Genomic DNA, 21,027 nt, shown 5'->3' on the forward strand with positions numbered 1-21,027 from the left:
GCCAGCCCTCACGTTTCCGCAACTTGAAACAGGAGCCAAGGAAAACCTTCAAGCCATGCAACATGAAATGGGCTCAGCCCAGAGATGAAAGACCGAAATCAAGACCATAAAACCTGTCACCCTTAGCAAAACAGACTGGCAAAAGTCACAAACTTCTTTTAAGATACCAGTTGAAGAATTCTTTTTAAGGTAGATGCCAACTGCGTTCTCCGTTTATTCCACCAGGCAAACTACAGTCGACGTTTTCAAGCATTAAAGCTTGTCCGAAGTGGTCACAACCATAACCTTGAAGTTTTGGAAGTGCTGCTGGCAGGAAGCATTCTCCACTCAAGTACTGTTGTCACCCGTTTCAAACTCCACGTGCCTGGGAGAGCATTGGGAACCCAAACAAGTGACAAATGGTAGTGTGGGACAAAATGTTCTCCACTATCTGCCCTCGAGGTAGGTCCTACACGTGTCAAAGATAATCTCTGTCGAAAACTATTATAACAAGTGGGACAAAACGTTCTTCTTTGCTCTGCTTTTCTCCACTATCTGCCCTTGAGGTAGGTCCTACACATGTCAAAGATAATCTCTGTCGAAAACTATTACCTTGGTATGTGTATCTTTTTCACAACACCACACTGGACTCAAGACCACTGGAACAACCCCAAAAATGAACAGTTGAAGAGATGTCCTGTATCAGTTTTGCATTTAAGCAGCACAAGCGTTTCATCAGTATCAGTTTTGCATTTAAGCAGCACAAGCGTCTTTAAGGAGCACAAGTCATTTAATCTGAGCTCTGGACAAAGAGCAAAGCGATTTAGTTTAAAATAGAAGAAGGGAATGTAAAAAGTATTCATTCTGAAGAGATAAGAGAGGATGAAGGTTCTCTCTACTATTCCTCAGACCAGCTGTAAACATGGTAGGTGAGTGATTAGCCTCAGAGAGACCTAAAATAACAGGAGGGAATCTTTTGTTAAGAATAATTCAGTATTATGTTTTATGTAGCTTTGTCTCCAGCTTTGATCTTTCTTTGATTAGAACAAATCTATTTTATTTAACTCTCAAGCTTGCTTATACTTGATTGCCAGGCTGATAAATGTGTCGTTCTCTCTTAGGAAATACCAAATTCAAATTTTGACCTCCAGGAGGACTCCAGGTCTGGAAAGTGTCTCCTGCCAAGGTGGCAAGGCCCATTATGGACAGTGAAGAGGGAAGAAGGGAACCCACACGATGAGGAGGAGTTCCCTATAGCAAGCACAAAACAGCATCCATCTCACAAGAAGAGCTGGACAAAGACCCCTGGCAGCTCTGGACAACTCTCAGAGCAGCAGTCAGAAATAAAATCATTATGTGAGATCCAAAGGCAACGAAATATAAAGCTACCTAACTTTAGCCAGCCTGACAGGGCTAAGGCAAGTGAATTTTCTTTCCTGAGGCAGAGGATTCACGTGGCAGGACATGTTTCATTACAGATGCTGAAGGAGCACAGTTCCACTCACTGACTGCTCTTGTACTTGCTCGTTTCTCATCTTTCTCTACACCTGCCCCTCTAGCTCATTTCAAAGCCATCCAAACAATTTACGTATTTTTGCTTCCGTTTCTGAAAAATCTAGAACATAAGACTGAAAACATAATTAAAAAAGAAAGAGATGCAAAATGCAAGGTAGTAAAACTTATGGAGATCATCAATATATGAGATGATTTCATTGTGAAACACCTAAAATTACGTCCTGCCAGACTATTTTAAAGGACACTCTTTCTCTACTACAAAAACAGAGAGGGGAAGCGTAATTTTATCTGTGAAGTTATCATTTGGGAAAAACTGCAATATCTTTCTTTTTTAAAAATAAATAAGAACGACCAGATTTAAATCAAAGAGTTCTGCAAAAAGTGCCTGAAAGGTCTGCCAAAATTCAGACTGCTTCATCAGCTTTGAGTATCATGTATGCTACTAACTGTGAAAGAGGGCAGCCCGAGGTAATGTAAATGTGACTGGCTGTATTTCCTTTGGAATATAATAATAGCTAATGAGCCCATGTAAATTACTTTCAATTAAATAACACTGATAGTTAAGGGGTCGCCAATTAGATCTAAACTGACCTGGAAAATATACAGGTTTTTCAGTGTTGATGTAACTCTCGGCAGATTCAGGAAGGCATCCATGAATTGTTTTACTGCACTGAGTAATTATTTGCAAACCAAAATTCCTTTCCCTTTCAGGTTTGCTTCAGTGAACATCCCGGGGGAGTGGACCAAATCTCCAGGAGAGCATTAAAGACCAGAAACCTTACATCCCTGCAGATTCCCATTGTACCAGTACACCATTCTCCAAACACCTTGTCCCCTTCAACAGATGGAAGTCACCAGAGAAAAGACCCTCATTTCCAGATGCAGCAGGTGGCAAGGAGGCACAGAGGTATTTGGAACTGTAATAGGCTATCAGACTGTATTGGTTTCATGAGCACTGGTAATGTTATTAGTGGAGTAACGATCAGCAGTGACAATGAACAGGGGATGGAATACAGTTCTGATGAGCCATACCTAGCTCCTTTTGTATGTTGTCAGGGATTCCTGTAATAGTCTTTCTCCTTTTGACTTTCTTCGGCCGTCTTACCACCGTGTCTGTGTAAATTAGAGACCGCCGAATGCTGGCTTGGCGGTCGAAATTCTCCCCTAATAACATGGTAGAACAAGCAAAGCAACATTACTTCCAAGCACGCTGACATCATGCACTTTCTTCCACGAGTTTGGTTGTAGGAATGGAAAAAAAGGCATTAATAAATGATGTTAGCTTGGGCCTACAATGAAGCTTTACACTGAAGAAAGATACGGCACATCGTCACAATAAGGCTTTAGACACACATATGGGTTTGTTACACAGATTTTAAAAGGAATTTTGACTTCCTGAGCTTGGTTCAAAGCTGCTCAGAATAGCTCTGTCTCTACAAGTGAACAGAATCCTTGCTTGAATTTGGCCTTTCGTGGCTTTTTTTTTTTCTCTGTGTGTGGTTGTTGGGGTTTTTTTAAAGTAACGAGCTGCAGAAAAAGCAAATCTGCTCATGAAAATGAAAGATCACAATGGTTTATCCAGGAACAGACATTGCTATTGGCAACAGCTATTACGACTTCTTTGCACAGCTCCATCATTAAATCACACGAGACGCTTCTTTTTCATTCCAAGTTGCTCTGAACCTGTCAAGTGCTCCACGTTTCTGGTGGGGATCTTTTAACATGAATACAAATAAGTCCTACGGAGCACGCAGAGATCAAACCGATCTCGTGGCCTCATAAATATTTCAGTCAGAGTGGAAGCTGCTTAAAATTGGAACTTTAGAAATTATGATGAAAAAACACAACGGCAAGAGCTGAAGAAATGTGTGTCTAAGTGCATGTTGCCAGACAAAGCCTTACGATGACCACGTGCTGTATCGTAACGGGACCCAGAAGCAACACTATCATTAAGGTTGAGCAGCTTTTCTTTAGGAATTCACTTTTGTTTAGAGGTTTATAATGTGGTCATTTTACTAGTAGCAAGATAAAACTCGCCCTATAGATTGGGAGCAGACTTAATTCTCTGTCACTTCTAAAAATCCACCACCCCCACATCTCACACATAAGTTCTCTTTTTAAAAGTTAAAGCGTTTTAAAGCACTACTAAATGTCCTTTAGATGACCCACTTAAAACTTAAATGCCAAAAAAACTGAATATACATGTATGTGCTTTTTGCCTTGTACGCTTTCTTTTGGAAAATTGATGACCAAATTATTTACCTCTAAAAAGTGATTAATGCATAGTAACTAATATGTCATAAATATTACCCCTTGGCTGACTCCACATCAGTACGATGTGTGTCGTGCAAATAGCGTAGAAAAACCTTATTACCTCTACAACAGTTAAAGATACAGTCATATATTAAAGTATAGCATGTGGACTTGTGAAAATGCAAGAAAAAAATGTAGCCGTTAAATAACACCACATTGTAAATACAAAGACTCTGACCCTGCTTGACCGGAGCCTTGTGCTTCTGTGAGCTCTGCAGAATCTTCCCAGCTACAAAGAAGGGCCAGTTTCATCCCAGTTTCGGGTTGATTGAAGTCAGGGCAGATTAAGGGAGGAGGAAACCCATGGGATCTATCAAATTTAGAGTTATGGATCCCACAGGCTTAGTGGAAGTCCTAAAATACCGAGACAGACTATGCACTGTCTGGGGCATTAACCACTATTACGACATTAGGACCCTTATGGGGTCAGGGTCAGGATCGTGGATCCTCCTGCCCCATGGGATGATAATAATTCTAGCCACATCATAACAAATCCAAAGAATTTGAAAGAGAATGTTTGCCATCTCTGAACGTATCTTTACCCACTCAAAGGCAAACAATTATGCCAGCGATGGTGAATTGCAAGGAAATTAAAATACAGCCCTGGAATATAATGTAAGTGGTAAGGAGAAGGTGCAAACAAGGACAGAGTCTTTCACATGAAGCCTCAGAGAGCACAAACAGGATGACCACGGGGAAATGTTACTGTGTCAGCTGGTCTGCAATAACTTCTTCCCCTGAACTACCCAAGAGCTAACTCAACCCATCCACCTTCTATGGCTTTGGAGACACAAAGGCTTCTCGAAAGCCACTGTACAAATTTGTAGAATTTTGAAGTAGCAGCTTCAATAAATTCCAACAAGCAAAATCAGAATGTCTCAGTCTTTTTTCCTTTCCTCGTTGTCATCTTTTTTTTGAAGAAAATATTGATGTTAACATTAAATATATTTTGCAGATTTAAGGATACTTTTCTCCTTCTGCTTGTAACAAACCATCTGAGCATTCCCCACACAGTTCACTCTTGATTCCCCTCATAAAGTTTAGTTAGTTTTCTTGGATTCACTGAAAATATTTAAGTATGTGCTCAAATCTCACTAAAATCACTCAAGCTGGACTCAAGCAAACGCTTAAATATTTTGCAGGAACCAGCCTGGCGCTGATCACCTCCACCATCACCAGAACTCCTCCATCTGGAAAGAAAGTTAGTTCCCAAAAACCCACAGGAGCAGACACCATTAAAACATCCTGTAACCCGCAGGGTATCTAGAAGCAAAGGCTGGCCACCAGTGAAAATTCAGCCTAACCCTATTCTGGGCCAGAATAAGCTCTCCCAAAGACTGAAACTCCATCTATCTAGTTGGCGCGTTGAACGAACGACACCCAATTTTTGGTCTCTTTTTCTTTTTTTTTTTCCCCTGCCTCGTGCAGTAACATAAGGAGCTTCACAAAATAAAATTACTCGGCGTGTGGGAGGGCAGAGGAGGGGAGCAGATTGTGACTTTTTAAAGAGGAACGAGGACTGCAGATTTTTTTTGTGTGTGTTGTGTGTGGATTGGAGTCTGTTACTGCCGCTTGCCTTGTTGCACAATGTAATTATTCCAAGGGAAAGGAAACGGTGGATCCCAGCGACCAGTGCACATCCTGCAACAGCAGGCTTCCTCCTCTGCCTTCTATCCTTTCTGATCACTGGTGTTTGTAAGGGAATAAATTCTCCACAGCACACTCCAGAAAAGGTGAGGTGTGATATGCAGGTGCACTATTTTTATCAGAAAAGTGAAGAACTGCTGAGTTTGCCGAGTACAAGCCAAACAATTCAGCAGGGACAAGATTCATTACACCAGTCAAATTAAGCTGGTTGAAGTCACAAGTGTCATTTACAGCCATGTTCCCAGTGACACTGAGTTAAATCTATAAGGGTTATTTGATTTCTTTTACCTCTTTTTTTTTTTTCCCCCCATCTGCTTACTTCCCCCATAGATTTTCACTACGGGGGGTCATTACATCGAACAGAGATTACTTTTTCTGTAGGTAAAGTACAAAAAATATCTGTATTTCTTACTGTTCCTGCTGTTACAATATCTAAACCCTGCTCAAGCTTTATAAATTATCTCAGATTATCCGCTGTTCCCACAACTCAGTCTTCTGCACCTGTAGAAAATATCTGTATTTCTTGCTGTTCCTGCTGTTACAAATCTAAGCCCTGCTCAAACTTTATAAATTAGCTCAGATTATCCGTTGTTCCCACAACTCAGTCTTCTGCACCTGTATCCTACACTCCCCAGATAATGCCAATGGGCCTAGTAACATTTTGGCATTGCATTTATTTTCCTTCTATTAATTTTCCAGAGGTGGGATGTTTGTAATTTTCTGTTTTCTTCATGTCATTTATTTAAAATATTTTCTGCTGTTTATTTAAGGAAACATCTCTTGCTGATTTCTCAGAGCTCTCTGACGTTTGTCATAGAAGTACTGCTCCAATACTATTTAAATGGTATTCAATAATACTATTTTAAATACTAGTTTATAAAAATATAGATGAAAAAATTATTGGTAGTTACGCAGGGAAAGAGAACATCTAATTTACTTTCAGAAAAAAGCCAAACATGGCAAGCTATCGATTGTAAGAGGGAGCATAGAGCCAGAGAGCACCATATGGCATTTGAAATAAATTGGATATTGAATATCATCCCAGTTTTGGCAGGCAAACGGTCAGTTATTTGAATTAACTAATAATAGACAATCTAGATACTGTGAAGAAAAGATTATTAAACTGAAGTGATAATTCAGCCTTTCACAGAAATTCTATTTACACACAACGAAGTATCTATTCAGCATTAAGCTTTAACATAATATGTAACTTCCACAGAGTGGGAGTTCTGCTAGTGTAAAACCAAAGAGCATTTTCAAAATGAAGAGTTAATGCACTGTTCATAACAAGAAAATGTGGATTATTATCAAATACATGGTGTGTCTTATCAAAAGTCTTGCTGAAAGACATAGTCCCATTAACTTTTGCTGTTCTTCCCCTGCTCTCCTTGGCACCTAAATCTCTTGATGCTGATAAAAGTAAGACCCTAGAGTTTTTTCTTGAATTTTGTAACAGTTAGTCTTTGGAACACAGAAGTCCCTGACAACCACAGAAGTCCCTGATAACCTTTCTTACATAAAACTCCTAGAAGAAAATCCTGAAATATCATTAGCATTGCATAAAACATGATTTTCAAGTACATTTCTTCAGTGCAGTCCACAGCAGAACATCGCTGTTTGTCAATCCTCTTCTTGTATTTCATGAATATCTAATACCATTTCAAGCCCACATTGTGTTGACTATCTTCATTAATGATCATTTTAAGGGATTTTGAGGTTTTCTCATTAAGTTCGGAGCTGAACTATTAAACACAAAACACTGTTTTCACCGAAAGGTGCAGGAAGGAATTCAAAATTCAGGCATCAAATATACAAGCGTCAAAATACTATCCAACTGTATGGATCCCCTTTTATCCCTTTCCCTCCCTCATCAGTGTAGTGTAATTATTGAAATTAAAAGCCTACCAGTCACATTAATAGGAACCACATCTGTCTGGACGGCCTGTGCTTGCTGTCGCATTTTCTCTTCGGGCGTTGGCAGTGGGAGGGACTTGGTCCAGTTGGTTTGGGTGTTGATATCTGATAACTCATTTGAAACTGGAGTTTTAGGCCTTTTGATGGTAATAAGCTTTTCTTCTTCGGGGGAAGAGACGGGACACTACAAGGAGAAATACATGCAACAATGTAAGTTGACCAAAAAAAGAAGGTAAGACTATGGTATTACTAAGGTATTGCTGCTGCTTTCAGCATCACTGCTTGTCCAGCAAAATGCACTCTCATAAATCTCACACTTTGACCCACAAAAACAGTGATTTAAAAAAAACCAACCAACCAACCAACCCACAACAAAACACTCAGATTGTATTTATCCAAGACATCTGATCAGTCTATGGAATATATACCAAGGAGAGAGAAAAGAGTGGTCTTGAGCACAGCAAAGCACAGCGACTAATTATCTCATACACGGACGTTGTCCCTGGAGTGATTAACCCCTCCCTCTCATTAGGAAAATGAGATCTGAGCATTCTTTGCTCTCGCTGCACTAGGTTGGGAGGATGCGTACGGTCTCAGCCAGAAGCCTGTTATGAAGAGAGAGATTTTGGGAGAGCTCAGTAAGAGAAAGAGCCAATGCACTCTACAAAACCAGCTGCCACGGATCAGCGAGGCAGCAGAAGTAACTGTGATTTGGTCTTGGAGAAACTCATGCCACGGTGGAGGGGTTTGTTTTGCTCTTTTTTCGGGGGTGAAGTAGTTAACAATATTAGTAGCCACAGAATAGTAATTTTTAAAGTCATTCCTTACCAAAGTGTCAGGTTTTACCTACATGATGAGTGTTTTGCTTAAAAAAAACCCCTACACCCAAAACCCAACGAAACAAAAACTTTCTGCACCAGAGAAAAAGGTTGCAGCAGCTTGTGCAAATCCTTCCACCAGACAAAGCTTTAATGCCAAAAATGCCCTTTCCTTTCAGGAAGCAAATCTGTGTCCATCCCCAGGTCCTCACTCGGATGCCAGGAACAGCACAGAAAGCCAAAATGTGGCTTTTTACTGACAGGACAATAGTAGTCCATGGCAAACCCCGAGGACAGGAAGGTTCAGGGCATGCAGAAGACATCACTGGGGCTTCTCGCAGGTGGTCACAAACTCCAGCCAAACCTGGGAGAAGCAGCCTTCTCTCCTCCCTGCTGGTGCCAAGCGAGGCACCCCAGGGAATGCCAGAAGCAGGAGAGGAAGGAAGACCTGGAGGAAAACCAACCTCCGGCCTCCTCCTGCCCCCAGGCAAAACAAAACAACAAAAACAGAGAGAAGAAAACCATGTAAGAGGATTCCTGCCTTTGTTTTATTCCTCTCTCCCCCTTGGAGAGCAGAATACTCCCCAAAATAGAGCTGTCAGTCCTGGATCACTGCCTCTCCTGGTAGTTACTCCCTCGCTGCTGTACACAGGCATGGAAAGAAACATCACAGCTATTTATAACAGATGGATTTAGTAATTTTTTTTTATTGGTATGGCTTTTGAGTCTAAGTGATCTGTTTTCTCTTGAAGCTGAGCGCTACACAAAAGACATGCCCAGACACTGTGCCGCAACCACTGTTTATCATTTCTGATTTTAATTTTCTTCCTGTTACCATGAGGAGCTCCCACTGTTTATAAATAAATAGCCATTTATTTAGTCGATGATGTTTCAACTCTACATCCTTTAGGACAGGGCCCAAGAATTTATCTACTAAAAACTAAAAGCAAAAGGAAATTCCAGGCAAAAAGTAAAACAATAGAAAATTTAAATATAGTCAGGTAATAATAATAAAAAAAAATTCAGGCAATGAAATTTTTACTAATATCATCCTGTGGTTTGGAAAGTTGAAGCTTTTCTTTGAGTAAATAATCCATTTCTATTGTCTTTGATTTCTTTATTGAGGAGGTGTGGATGGGATAGATTCTTCTCTGCAGGAAGGGGCTCAGCACTGTGAAAGCCCCAGAAATTATTTCAGTACAAGCTTCTTGGAGGACTCCAGTATCAATTTTCAGGCCTGCATTGTTTCTAAAAGGCTCTAAAACCATTTCTATCAAAATATAATGTGAATGTTTATCTGAGTGTGTGTACAGACACTGTTTATACATCTATACAGCGCGGGCACACACAGGTGTAGGTACCTACACACAAACACAAAGACTTTCCCACCTCAAATTGCTCAAATTTATAAAAAAACCTTCACTAACTTAAGCAATCCGGGAGAGAAATGTTGTTGCAGAAGGGAAAGCTGCCTCCAGGCCACGCTACCCTCCAGTTTTGTTTAAGAACAGCTGAGAAAGCGTTGTAAGGATTGTGGCACGGGGGTGGTAGCCATGGTGGGCACGCGTGTGGGCACTTAAAGGAAGTCATGAGGCTTGAGGCAGGGAAATATCGCTTTCCCCCTTCCACACAGAGCTCTTCTGCTGCCTGAAGACACTTCAAGCCCGGTTTTGCAGCTTGTGTGGGGTGAGGATGAGCTCTGGTGACCTCAGGATGCCCTGCTGGGTTGACACTGTCAGCATGGATATCTGTCACACTCAGGCTGTCCTGCAGTGCCAGGTCTCAGCTGTCACACAGCAGCCACACCAATATGCCAAGTGGCAGAGAGACTGGCTACCAAGCCACCATCTCTCTCCAAGGAAACTACCCAAACCCAGCAGAACCCTTTTTCCACGACGGTATATAAACAGATAAGACATGAAGAACTGAAGCATCTACTACAAGGGAAGCCTAGTTATCGAAAGATAAAAAAATAAATTAAAACATATGGAGAAACAACCACAAATTTTGCAGAATTAAAAAGTTGAGAAAACTGGGGACAGATGGAGGAAGACGGGCAGAAATGAAATCAGCCCAGTGAGCACAGAACGAATGAAAAGCAATTGAAAAGCCAATCGTGCAATTGAGGTCAAAGCACTGTGTCAGTGGGAATGATTTTCTGCCACAGACGGTGGCGTGTCCTTCTACAAAACAATCCAGTGAAAGAGCTGCGGGCTGGTTTGGGTGTAGGAAGAAATGCTTATGTTTCACCTGTAGGTACACATTCCATGGCTCCTGGAGAAGCACAACAATCTCCACTTACAGTCTTTCTTCCAAAGTACTCACAACCACAGAGGGGTATTTACTTGGTTTTGTGATGTAAAGATACTTTTAAGGGGCATGACAAGAGGAAAACAGCAGCTCATATTTCAGCTTTCTTCACGTAGAAATGATTTACCTCTATAACTGGGATGAAAATAGGGATTTGCGTATTTTTAGCAAACATTCCCAAATTGACAACACAGAGTTGGACTGCTGCTGTCTAACAGGAAGGTCTTCTCAACTCAGGTTCATTATATCAGAAATAGAACTGAATTGGGCAGTACTTTGGGATTAGAGATCTGCTTAGCAAAGCTGACCATAAACACCCTGTTCAGCATAGAACAGAGAGCACCTGTCCCATTTTTAAAGCATCTCCGAATCATAACAACTTTATTGCCAGACTTAAATGGCCAAATTTCTGTGCAAGGGGATGTTTTCTGATCTCCTCAGGAAAATTTGTTGGAATTTGTCCTTTTTAAGGGAAGAGGGAAAAGTGGGATGGGATGTGAAAGCAACAGCCTTGGACCTTGCAGTGTTTCCACGAGCACTGAGGGGAAAAAGCATGAACTTTCAAATGGGAGTTGAAATGAGAACCCAGGAGAGCAATGGCCTATAAATACCCTACAGACAAGCTAGATGGCTCAGTAAGCCAGAGCCTTGCCATTGCCTTGTTGACATATTGTCCCCCAGCCTCCTCAGCCGCTGAGAGACAGCACAAGGGTTTCCCTATCTCAGCACATTCGGGGTATTTGAGAGCTCCCAGGTGACAAGTGAGTCTACGCCGTGTCTCTTGCAGCACGTGCCACCTACGTATCATTTTTATATTCCAGGGGGTTTATACCACACTGTTTGAAAAAAAGACGGGACCTCCAGGAGGAAAATTAAAACCATACAAATTTCACCTTTCAGCAAAGGAACTTCAAAGTTCTACTTAGGTGTTTTACCTCACTGTCTCCTGCAACTGCTTCTAAAATTACAATTTCTCAGAGAAACAAAAGTGAGAGAAAAAAAAATCTAATTAATTTTAGATGGCAATTAATTAATTGCTGAAATGGCCTCAAGTTGCGCCAGGGGAGGTTCAGGCTGGATATTAGGAAAAATTTTTTCACTGAAAGGGTTATCAGCCATTGGAATGGGCTGCCCAGGGAGGTGGTTGAGGCACCATCCCTGGAGGTGTTCAAAAGAGGGGTTGATGTAGTGCTGGGAGGTATGGTTTAGTGATGATGCTTCTTGTTTGTTGTGTGGGTGTCTATTTTTGTCAGAGTTAGGTTGACGGTTGGACAAGATGATCTTTAAGGTCCCTTCCAACCTAGAAGATTCTGTGATTCTGTGATTTCTTCTCAGGCCTTTTACTAGGTTTGATGGCTTCAAGTGCCCTTTTAAGCAATGCAAATGGATCAAGACAAACAATAACAGGGGAACAAAACCCCCAGCCCTCAAACCTTTAAATTTCTCTTTCTTGGTCAATCAAGAATGCCACTTTATGTGCCTGCTTTAACCTGTGGGGTTTCACACTGTGTTATGAACATTGCCATATTATAAATTTACATGAATTTACACTTAAGTTGAATTAGTCACGTCTCACTCAATTTGGTGTCCTCCAGACCAAGGTCCTCATTCCAGTCCCTCCGATTTTCATAGAATATTCCCTTTAATTTCTTCTAAACACAGATTTTCAGTTGCAGTAGCCGACTTTGCTGTTCTACTAAATCCTTCACTTCATACCCCTCACTGTCGCAGTAAGGAAGGGATTTTATTTTTTTTGTCAGCAGAAAATACTGACCATCAAGCAAGTTATCACCTTAACTAGCACTGCAGAAATGTTCCTTTCTTCTAGCTGTGTAGCAATGGGATTAAAAACATCAGAAGAGCTGCACTGCATCAGTTCAGAGCTCTAAAAGACTTCCTAGTATTCGCCTTATGATAACAGTCAATCGATGATATGCAGGTGAAATTAAATCAGGGGATGTGTACAGTGGGTACCCTCCCATGAATATTCTCGGTACTGGATGGAGTTCTCCTCCCCTGTCCAGGAATTTACCCCGTTGCTTTCTGAACCCATGGAAACCCTCAGCAGCCACAATTCTTGTCAGTTCAGAGCTCTAAAAGACTTCCTAGTATTCGCCTTATGATAACAGTCAATCGATGATATGCAGGTGAAATTAAATCAGGGGATGTGTACAGTGGGTACCCTCCCATGAATATTCTCGGTACTGGATGGAGTTCTCCTCCCCTGTCCAGGAATTTACCCCGTTGCTTTCTGAACCCATGGAAACCCTCAGCAGCCACAATTCTTGCAGCAATTACACGGTGTGAGTATGTGGCGAGGGAGGAATTACCCTCTTCTGTTTGTTCAAAGAGTTCTATACTCCCTTCCTTACGTTTTGGCATTTTCTGCTTTGACCTGCTGTTTCAACTCAGTAAATTAAGCAGTATTTTCAAAAGAATGGGAAGCAGTATAAAATACACATGCTGATGACAAGAGCAATTGCAGCAGAGGAGCAGGGAGGCCAGCTGAGGGCACCACCACCTAAAGGGATCTCCAGTTCTGCCAGAGCCCATGCCACAGGGCTCCTGGGGTGGTCCCACCTCCAAACTGGAGCACCAACTGCTTCAGCCCCTCTTGGCATCAAGCAAAACCTCCTCAAACCCCTCAAGCCAACACAGTTATCTTTCAGCTTCCTTCACATAGAAATGATTTACCTCTATAACCGGGATGAAAATAGGGATTTGCATATTTTTAGCAAACATTCCCAAATTGACAACACAGAATTGAATTGCTGCTGTCTAGCAGGAAAGTCTTCTCAACTCAGGTCCATTATATCAGAAATAGAACTGAACTAGGCAGTACTTTGGGATTAGAGATGTGCTTAGCAAAGCTGACCATAAACACCCTGTTCAGCATAGAACAGAAAGCACCTGTCCCATTTTTAAAGCATCTCCGAATCATAACAACTTTATTGCCAGACTTAAATGGCCAAATTTCTGTGCAAGGGGATGTTTTCTGATCTCCTCAGGAAAATTTGTTGGAATTTGTCCTTTTTAAGGGAAGAGGGAAAAGTGGGATGGGATGTGAAAGCAACAGCCTTGGACCTTGCAGTGTTTCCACGAGCACTGAGGGGAAAAAGCATGAACTTTCAAATGGGAGTTGAAATGAGAACCCAGGAGAGCAATGGCCTATAAATACCCTACAGACAAGCTAGATGGCTCAGTAAGCCAGAGCCTTGCCATTGCCTTGTTGACATATTGTCCCCCAGCCTCCTCAGCCGCTGAGAGACAGCACAAGGGTTTCCCTATCTCAGCACATTCGGGGTATTTGAGAGCTCCCAGGTGACAAGTGAGTCTACGCCGTGTCTCTTGCAGCACGTGCCACCTACGTATCATTTTTATATTCCAGGGGGTTTATACCACACTGTTTGAAAAAAAGACGGGACCTCCAGGAGGAAAATTAAAACCATACAAATTTCACCTTTCAGCAAAGGAACTTCAAAGTTCTACTTAGGTGTTTTACCTCACTGTCTCCTGCAACTGCTTCTAAAATTACAATTTCTCAGAGAAACAAAAGTGAGAGAAAAAAAAATCTAATTAATTTTAGATGGCAATTAATTAATTGCTGAAATGGCCTCAAGTTGCGCCAGGGGAGGTTCAGGCTGGATATTAGGAAAAATTTTTTCACTGAAAGGGTTATCAGCCATTGGAATGGGCTGCCCAGGGAGGTGGTTGAGGCACCATCCCTGGAGGTGTTCAAAAGAGGGGTTGATGTAGTGCTGGGAGGTATGGTTTAGTGATGATGCTTCTTGTTTGTTGTGTGGGTGTCTATTTTTGTCAGAGTTAGGTTGACGGTTGGACAAGATGATCTTTAAGGTCCCTTCCAACCTAGAAGATTCTGTGATTCTGTGATTTCTTCTCAGGCCTTTTACTAGGTTTGATGGCTTCAAGTGCCCTTTTAAGCAATGCAAATGGATCAAGACAAACAATAACAGGGGAACAAAACCCCCAGCCCTCAAACCTTTAAATTTCTCTTTCTTGGTCAATCAAGAATGCCACTTTATGTGCCTGCTTTAACCTGTGGGGTTTCACACTGTGTTATGAACATTGCCATATTATAAATTTACATGAATTTACACTTAAGTTGAATTAGTCACGTCTCACTCAATTTGGTGTCCTCCAGACCAAGGTCCTCATTCCAGTCCCTCCGATTTTCATAGAATATTCCCTTTAATTTCTTCTAAACACAGATTTTCAGTTGCAGTAGCCGACTTTGCTGTTCTACTAAATCCTTCACTTCATACCCCTCACTGTCGCAGTAAGGAAGGGATTTTATTTTTTTTGTCAGCAGAAAATACTGACCATCAAGCAAGTTATCACCTTAACTAGCACTGCAGAAATGTTCCTTTCTTCTAGCTGTGTAGCAATGGGATTAAAAACATCAGAAGAGCTGCACTGCATCAGTTCAGAGCTCTAAAAGACTTCCTAGTATTCGCCTTATGATAACAGTCAATCGATGATATGCAGGTGAAATTAAATCAGGGGATGTGTACAGTGGGTACCCTCCCATGAATATTCTCGGTACTGGATGGAGTTCTCCTCCCCTGTCCAGGAATTTACCCCGTTGCTTTCTGAACCCATGGAAACCCTCAGCAGCCACAATTCTTGCAGCAATTACACGGTGTGAGTATGTGGCGAGGGAGGAATTACCCTCTTCTGTTTGTTCAAAGAGTTCTATACTCCCTTCCTTACGTTTTGGCATTTTCTGCTTTGACCTGCTGTTTCAACTCAGTAAATTAAGCAGTATTTTCAAAAGAATGGGAAGCAGTATAAAATACACATGCTGATGACAAGAGCAATTGCAGCAGAGGAGCAGGGAGGCCAGCTGAGGGCACCACCACCTAAAGGGATCTCCAGTTCTGCCAGAGCCCATGCCACAGGGCTCCTGGGGTGGTCCCACCTCCAAACTGGAGCACCAACTGCTTCAGCCCCTCTTGGCATCAAGCAAAACCTCCTCAAACCCCTCAAGCCAACACAGTTAATGCATTTGTTTTCACTTAAGACACTAAGCAGCCTGCAGATATTCAAGAGACAACCAACAGTTTGGCCGAGTGCAGTGGCAAAACCAGCCTTTTTTTCCTCACAAAAAAAGCAAAATGGATGTTTTTGCACCTGAAGCTTAACAGACTGTATCAAGGCAAAGTTCATAAACCAAGCGACAAGACCTGGGGAAAAATACCATGAGTTTTTGGCGTACAAACATTCTCATAGATGGAATAAAGCCATGATATAGTGCATGCCTGGGAGCAAGTACTCTCTATAGCACACATTCATCATTTAAAAATTCCACATTACTCCAAATTAGTCAAAGTTTTTCTTCGGCTAATTAAAAACTAATGAAGCAGCCAATTAAATAAAACACAGTGTTCATTGGAGGAGGGGTTTCAAAGGACACAAATGCTAACAGACAAAAAAAAGAATTTAAAAATGTCAGTGAACCAAGTAAACAGAGGATATTGGACTGTGGACAAAAGGGAATAACGAGGAAAAACAAAGGAAACAAACCTGGCATGGCATTCTTCTGTTGAGCATCTGATTTAGTTAATTATTTATTTATTTTAAAGCAGGCTAAGAGCAGAATGAGATTGCACAATATGCTAAATGCTACAAGTACCATCAAGCTGCAGGGGCAGCAGCTGGATGGTCCCACTCGTGGGCAAAGGTACCTTGTTGCTCCAGGGAACCAAGTTACAGCAGGCGCTAGCGCAAGACTGAGAGATGCAGTCTAACAGACTAGACTGTTGAGTGAGACAAAAAGAAACAAAGAGAATGAGTGCTAAAAAAGGGAAAGAAAAAAAGAATGAGAAAAAAAAAAACCAACACACAGAAGACAAATACATTTAATGCACGTAATATATACATTTCAGAACATAAGGGGAAGCAGAGTTTGAAAGCGACATCTCAACGCATCTTTGACACACGGAAAACAGGAGCAATACTGATGGCCAGGAATAGCTCCCAAGTCACACCAGCAACAGTGCCATGTGAGAGATGAGAAAGAAGGACACTGGTCACAGCACCGAGATGTAAAATCCAGATAAACCAATTTAATCTCCAACAAACTCAATTAGGATCAGCAGAAATACACTGCAGCGAGGCATGGTCTGTGCTCCATTAATGTAACTTGCTCTGGGTGGACCTGCTTTGGCAAGGGGGTTGGACTAGATGATCTCCAGAGGTCCCTGCCAACCCTGTGTGCTTCTGTGATTCTAACTTGTAAGAAGCAACCTAAGAGTTAAAGGGCAGTTCCGAGAACTTAATTTTATATCCCTCAGAGACTTCAGCTTTCTGTGTTTTCTAATTTTATTTGCTTGGTTTTGAGTTGGGCAAACTTGCCCGCTTATCCCAAGTGGTTTTCCTTCAAAACAGCAAATGTGTTTATTGTAGACATTTTCTAGGACTCCTGCTGAACCACGAGCTTTGAGTATTACCCTCTACTGACAGACACCCACCTCCACAAAACACGAGAATGTGGATGGAGGTCTCCTCTCATATCCCCTAGCCATGGTTTCATACTATGTCTCTGGCGAAGACAGACAAATTATCTGGCTACATTTTTTTTTTTAAAGCAGATTAAAAAGAGTAGGTAAAGATGGGTTTCCTTTGTGAAATCACCGTGCAGCAAAACATAGTTTTTCTGCGAGTTAGCAATTATGTCAACTTAGAAGCAAATTTCCGAAGAGTAAATAGCTATTCATCCATCCATCATTATTCTGCAGTTCTCAAATTTCAACTATTAAGTACTGCATGTACAGAATTTAAATGTTAGCTTTTTTTTTTTCTTTTCTTTTCTTCTCCTTTGAATAGACAACAAAGCTACAAAGCTTTCATCTGGTGGTGAGGAGTTCACATTGTGAATCACGGGAATTGGGTGACCCCAGTTCCACACTGTCACTGGAGAACTCTTCTGACAGCTGAAATATGACTCGCTCAAGGCGTAAGACTTATTAGAATTACTTGGCACACTACCAGCAAGATTATAATTCAAGTTGAGAGATCTGTTGTGGTTAAGTGTTCTTTTAAATAAAGAGTAAAATTTCAGGCCGTTACAAAAAAAGGCAACTTCAAAAAGATCCTGTCCAAAGGAAACCACTAAATATTGAGTTGTACAATATGAAGGGAGAATCACGATACCTTTTACAAGGGATTAATGCCTTTCAGAGCTGGAGGGTTAAGGTTCTGAGGACACGGACCTGATGGAGCGGGTCCAGAGGAGGGCCACAAGGATGATCAGGGGGATGGAGCACCTCTGCTACGAGGACAGGCTGAGGGAGCTGGGGTTGTTCAGCCTGAAGAAGAGGAGGCTCCGGGGAGACCTAATAGCGGCCTTCCAGTACCTGAAGGGAGCCTACAGGAAGGCTGGGGAGAGCCTGTTTAGAAAGGCCTGCAGTGACAGGATGAGGGGAAATGGCTTCAAGCTGGAGGGGAACAGATTTAGACTGGAGAATAGGAGAGGGTTCTTCACTGTGAGGGTGGTGGAGCACTGGAACAGGTTGCCCAGGGAGGTGGTTGAGGCCCCTTCCCTGGAGATATTCAAGGTGAGGCTCGACGAGGCCCTGGGCAACCTGGTCTAGTTGGGGGTGTCCCTGCTGACTGCGGGGGGGTCGGACTAGATGACCTTTGGAGGTCCCTTCCAGCCTGGGCAATTCTATGATTCTATGATAATCAGTAACATCTAAAACTCTGAATTTGGCAACTATCTTCTCCACACCTCTGAATCATCCTTTCAGCTAAAAATATTTAAAGGAAACTATTCCAATTTGAAATGGAAGTGCCATCCTATCCTTGAAGCATAATTAGTGGCATTAATTCTTTTCAGAATGCATAGAAATTGTTAGTAACACATTATGTTAATGTTCACAAAACCCCTTAACCAAGATAAGGATGACAGCTCTTAGTCTCCAAGAGGTCTTACCCATGCCTATGTGCTCTCACTCCAAGTGTTAAAAGAAGTGTATTTATATTTTTTAAATGTTACATTAGTTTTCCATGTGCAGATGGTCATACGCTGCACAGCATTGGCTAAGACCAGTTGCTAACATATATGTATGTATATATATGCAGTACATTAATAGCAACAATGTGTTAATTTCCCAGTAGAAATCAGAATTCCACTGATTTCAGGAAGGTTTTGCAAATTATCACTGTAATGTATTCCACGGGTACGAATGTGCTTTACATTCTCTGCTCACTGCCAGTACATACCACACACGGCTAAACAAGATGCTCTAACATTCCCTGCCAACACACAGATATAGCACAATCACCACCTGGATGGGAGGCTCTGCAGATTCCATGGCACCTTTTATTATGTGATAAAAAAATCACAGAGGGCAGAACCCAAAACACTGTCCCCTTTGAAATGAGTTCTCAGGATTTGAACAGAAAGACAGTCCACGCTGCAGAGGGGCATATGGTTTAGTAACGATTCAAAGAAATTAAACTGTGTTACAATCAAGCATATCCTCCCACTCTCCGAGCAACAGTTTGGGGCAAAGTATTCTACAATTATCTATCTTGAAAATCCCAGGAACCCCAGCAATTCAGGTTTGGACAGCCAGGGTTCAGGGATCTTGTTTTCCACCCCAGCAGTAAAGTCCATTCCCCCAACATCAAAGTCAGGTTCTCTTTCAGAGCCCACAGGCACAACAGGGCAAGGTAATGACAGGGGAGCAAAATTTCTTTAGAACACTAATGCAGCTTTCTAGTTTTATAATTGAAGTGTATATAAATTAATGTCTATGTAAGAATATGTCTTGAAAACTTGATTGGGGTTTTTGCTCCACTATCCCTTCCTTTTCTCGATTTAATTCATTTCTAGATTCTAAGCCAAGTGTCCACAGAGTTGAGATGTGGGCATATATATAAATTAATGTCTATATAACAATATGTCTTGAAAACTTGATTGGGATTTTTGCTCAACTATCCCTTCCTTTTCTCGATTTAATTCATTTCTAGATTCTAAGCCAAGTGTCCACAGAGTTGAGATGTGGGCACAAAAACGTGAAAACCACGAAGCAAAACTAGAAGAAAGCTGATAAACCCAACGTAGTGGGCAACCTTTCATTCTCCTGGATGCCTTTACGCAAAGAGTTGTGGTGCATCAGGACAAAGCCTCTACCTAATGAAGCTGCGTAACCGCCTGTCTCAGCAGTTCAGAGTGGGCACGTGTCACAGTTACAATGAGAACCCACCGATGGCTGGTGACCAACTCTTCCTGCCACTGAGAGGACGAGGGGCAACGGGCACAAGTTGGAACATAAGAGGTTCCACTCAAATATGAGGAGAAACTTCTTCACGGTGAGGGTGACAGAGCCCTGGAACAGGCTGCCCAGGGAGGGTGTGGAGTCCCCTTCTCTGGAGATTTTCAAGACCCGCCTGGGTGCAGTCCTGAGTAACATGCTCTAGCTCTAGGCAATCCTGCTTCAGCAGGGGAGTTGGACTAGATGATCTCTATGGTCCCTTCCAACTCTAGAAATTCAGTGAAATTCAGTGAAATTCAACGTAAACACTTAACAGATCCAAACCAGCTGCCCTCCATGGGGTCTTCCCTCCAGAACACCACCAAACTCCTGTCGGCTTTCACACCTTTATCGTGCCAGGGGGAACTTCACATAAATGCATAGGTAGAACCTGAACTTTTTAAGAGACTACAGAAGTCAGATGACATCCCACCACTGTAATTCAAAGGAATAAGCATCTTTACAATCTTCTAAAAACCCTACCTTATTTGAACAATGTTACGGCAGGCAATTAAACTGTACCAAGAGTGTATTCTTTCCAGCACTTTTCTCCCCCCCCCACCCCAACCATTACCTTTTGCTCAATTTCTTCATAATCGTCCTGGTAACTTCCACAGATGGCGCTGGAGGAGGAGGAGGAGGAGAAGGTGGGGCCCTGAGAGTAATACTGGGAGCTCCGGTAGCCATCCCGCCGCAGCTTGTCACACTCTGCCGACAGACAGGGAGAGAGGAGATTAATTCAGGATAAGAGCCACTACCGTTTACGCTTGGTGCCCTATCCACTTACAAAAGTACACACTATTTTCCTGAAAATGTTTACCATCCATTGGCATCGTCTGTCCCAAGTGACAGAACCCAAAGCTGCATCTCTTATATTTGCATCTCTATTTTCCCCCTCCGTCGCACGTGTTACAGACACATGCCCCCCACGCAGCGTATATACACACGGCTTTTATTGAACCCAGGAGATGGCAAGAGCTTTGGAAAGAAGGGGGAAAAGGGATTTATTTATTTATTTGGGGCCTGGCTGGGTGTCTTGACAGATGGCAGCATCTCGCAGGATGGGAGATGGAAGCATGTGGGTACCACTGGGGGTCTCGTTTGCCGGGCCGGTAGACATCCATTATGTGCCTTACACTTGAAACGATGATGTTGCTCACTACTCAAGCACCATCTGCTGAACAACTTTGGCACTGACCACTCGTCCTGTCTTCCTGCCCGTGGAAGAGCCCATTTATTGTGATTTTGGA

General features: G+C 42.2%; 1 protein-coding gene across 1 annotated transcript in view; it reads right to left on the bottom strand.

Annotated features, from left to right (window-relative positions):
• Window positions 1-21,027, bottom strand: part of NHSL1 (NHS like 1) — a 211,873-nt gene that overhangs the window by 19,008 nt on the left and 171,838 nt on the right. Inside the window, exons 3-5 of the mRNA XM_014939547.1 lie at window positions 20,352-20,485; window positions 7,360-7,552; window positions 2,527-2,658 (exon numbers count right to left, since the gene is read on the bottom strand). Coding sequence (XP_014795033.1) covers window positions 2,527-2,658; window positions 7,360-7,552; window positions 20,352-20,485 — 459 coding nt within the window. The remainder of the gene's footprint in view (window positions 1-2,526; window positions 2,659-7,359; window positions 7,553-20,351; window positions 20,486-21,027) is intronic.

This window comes from Calidris pugnax, unplaced genomic scaffold, assembly GCF_001431845.1.
Source record: "Calidris pugnax isolate Ruff unplaced genomic scaffold, ASM143184v1 scaffold57, whole genome shotgun sequence".
NCBI lineage: Eukaryota > Metazoa > Chordata > Aves > Charadriiformes > Scolopacidae > Calidris > Calidris pugnax.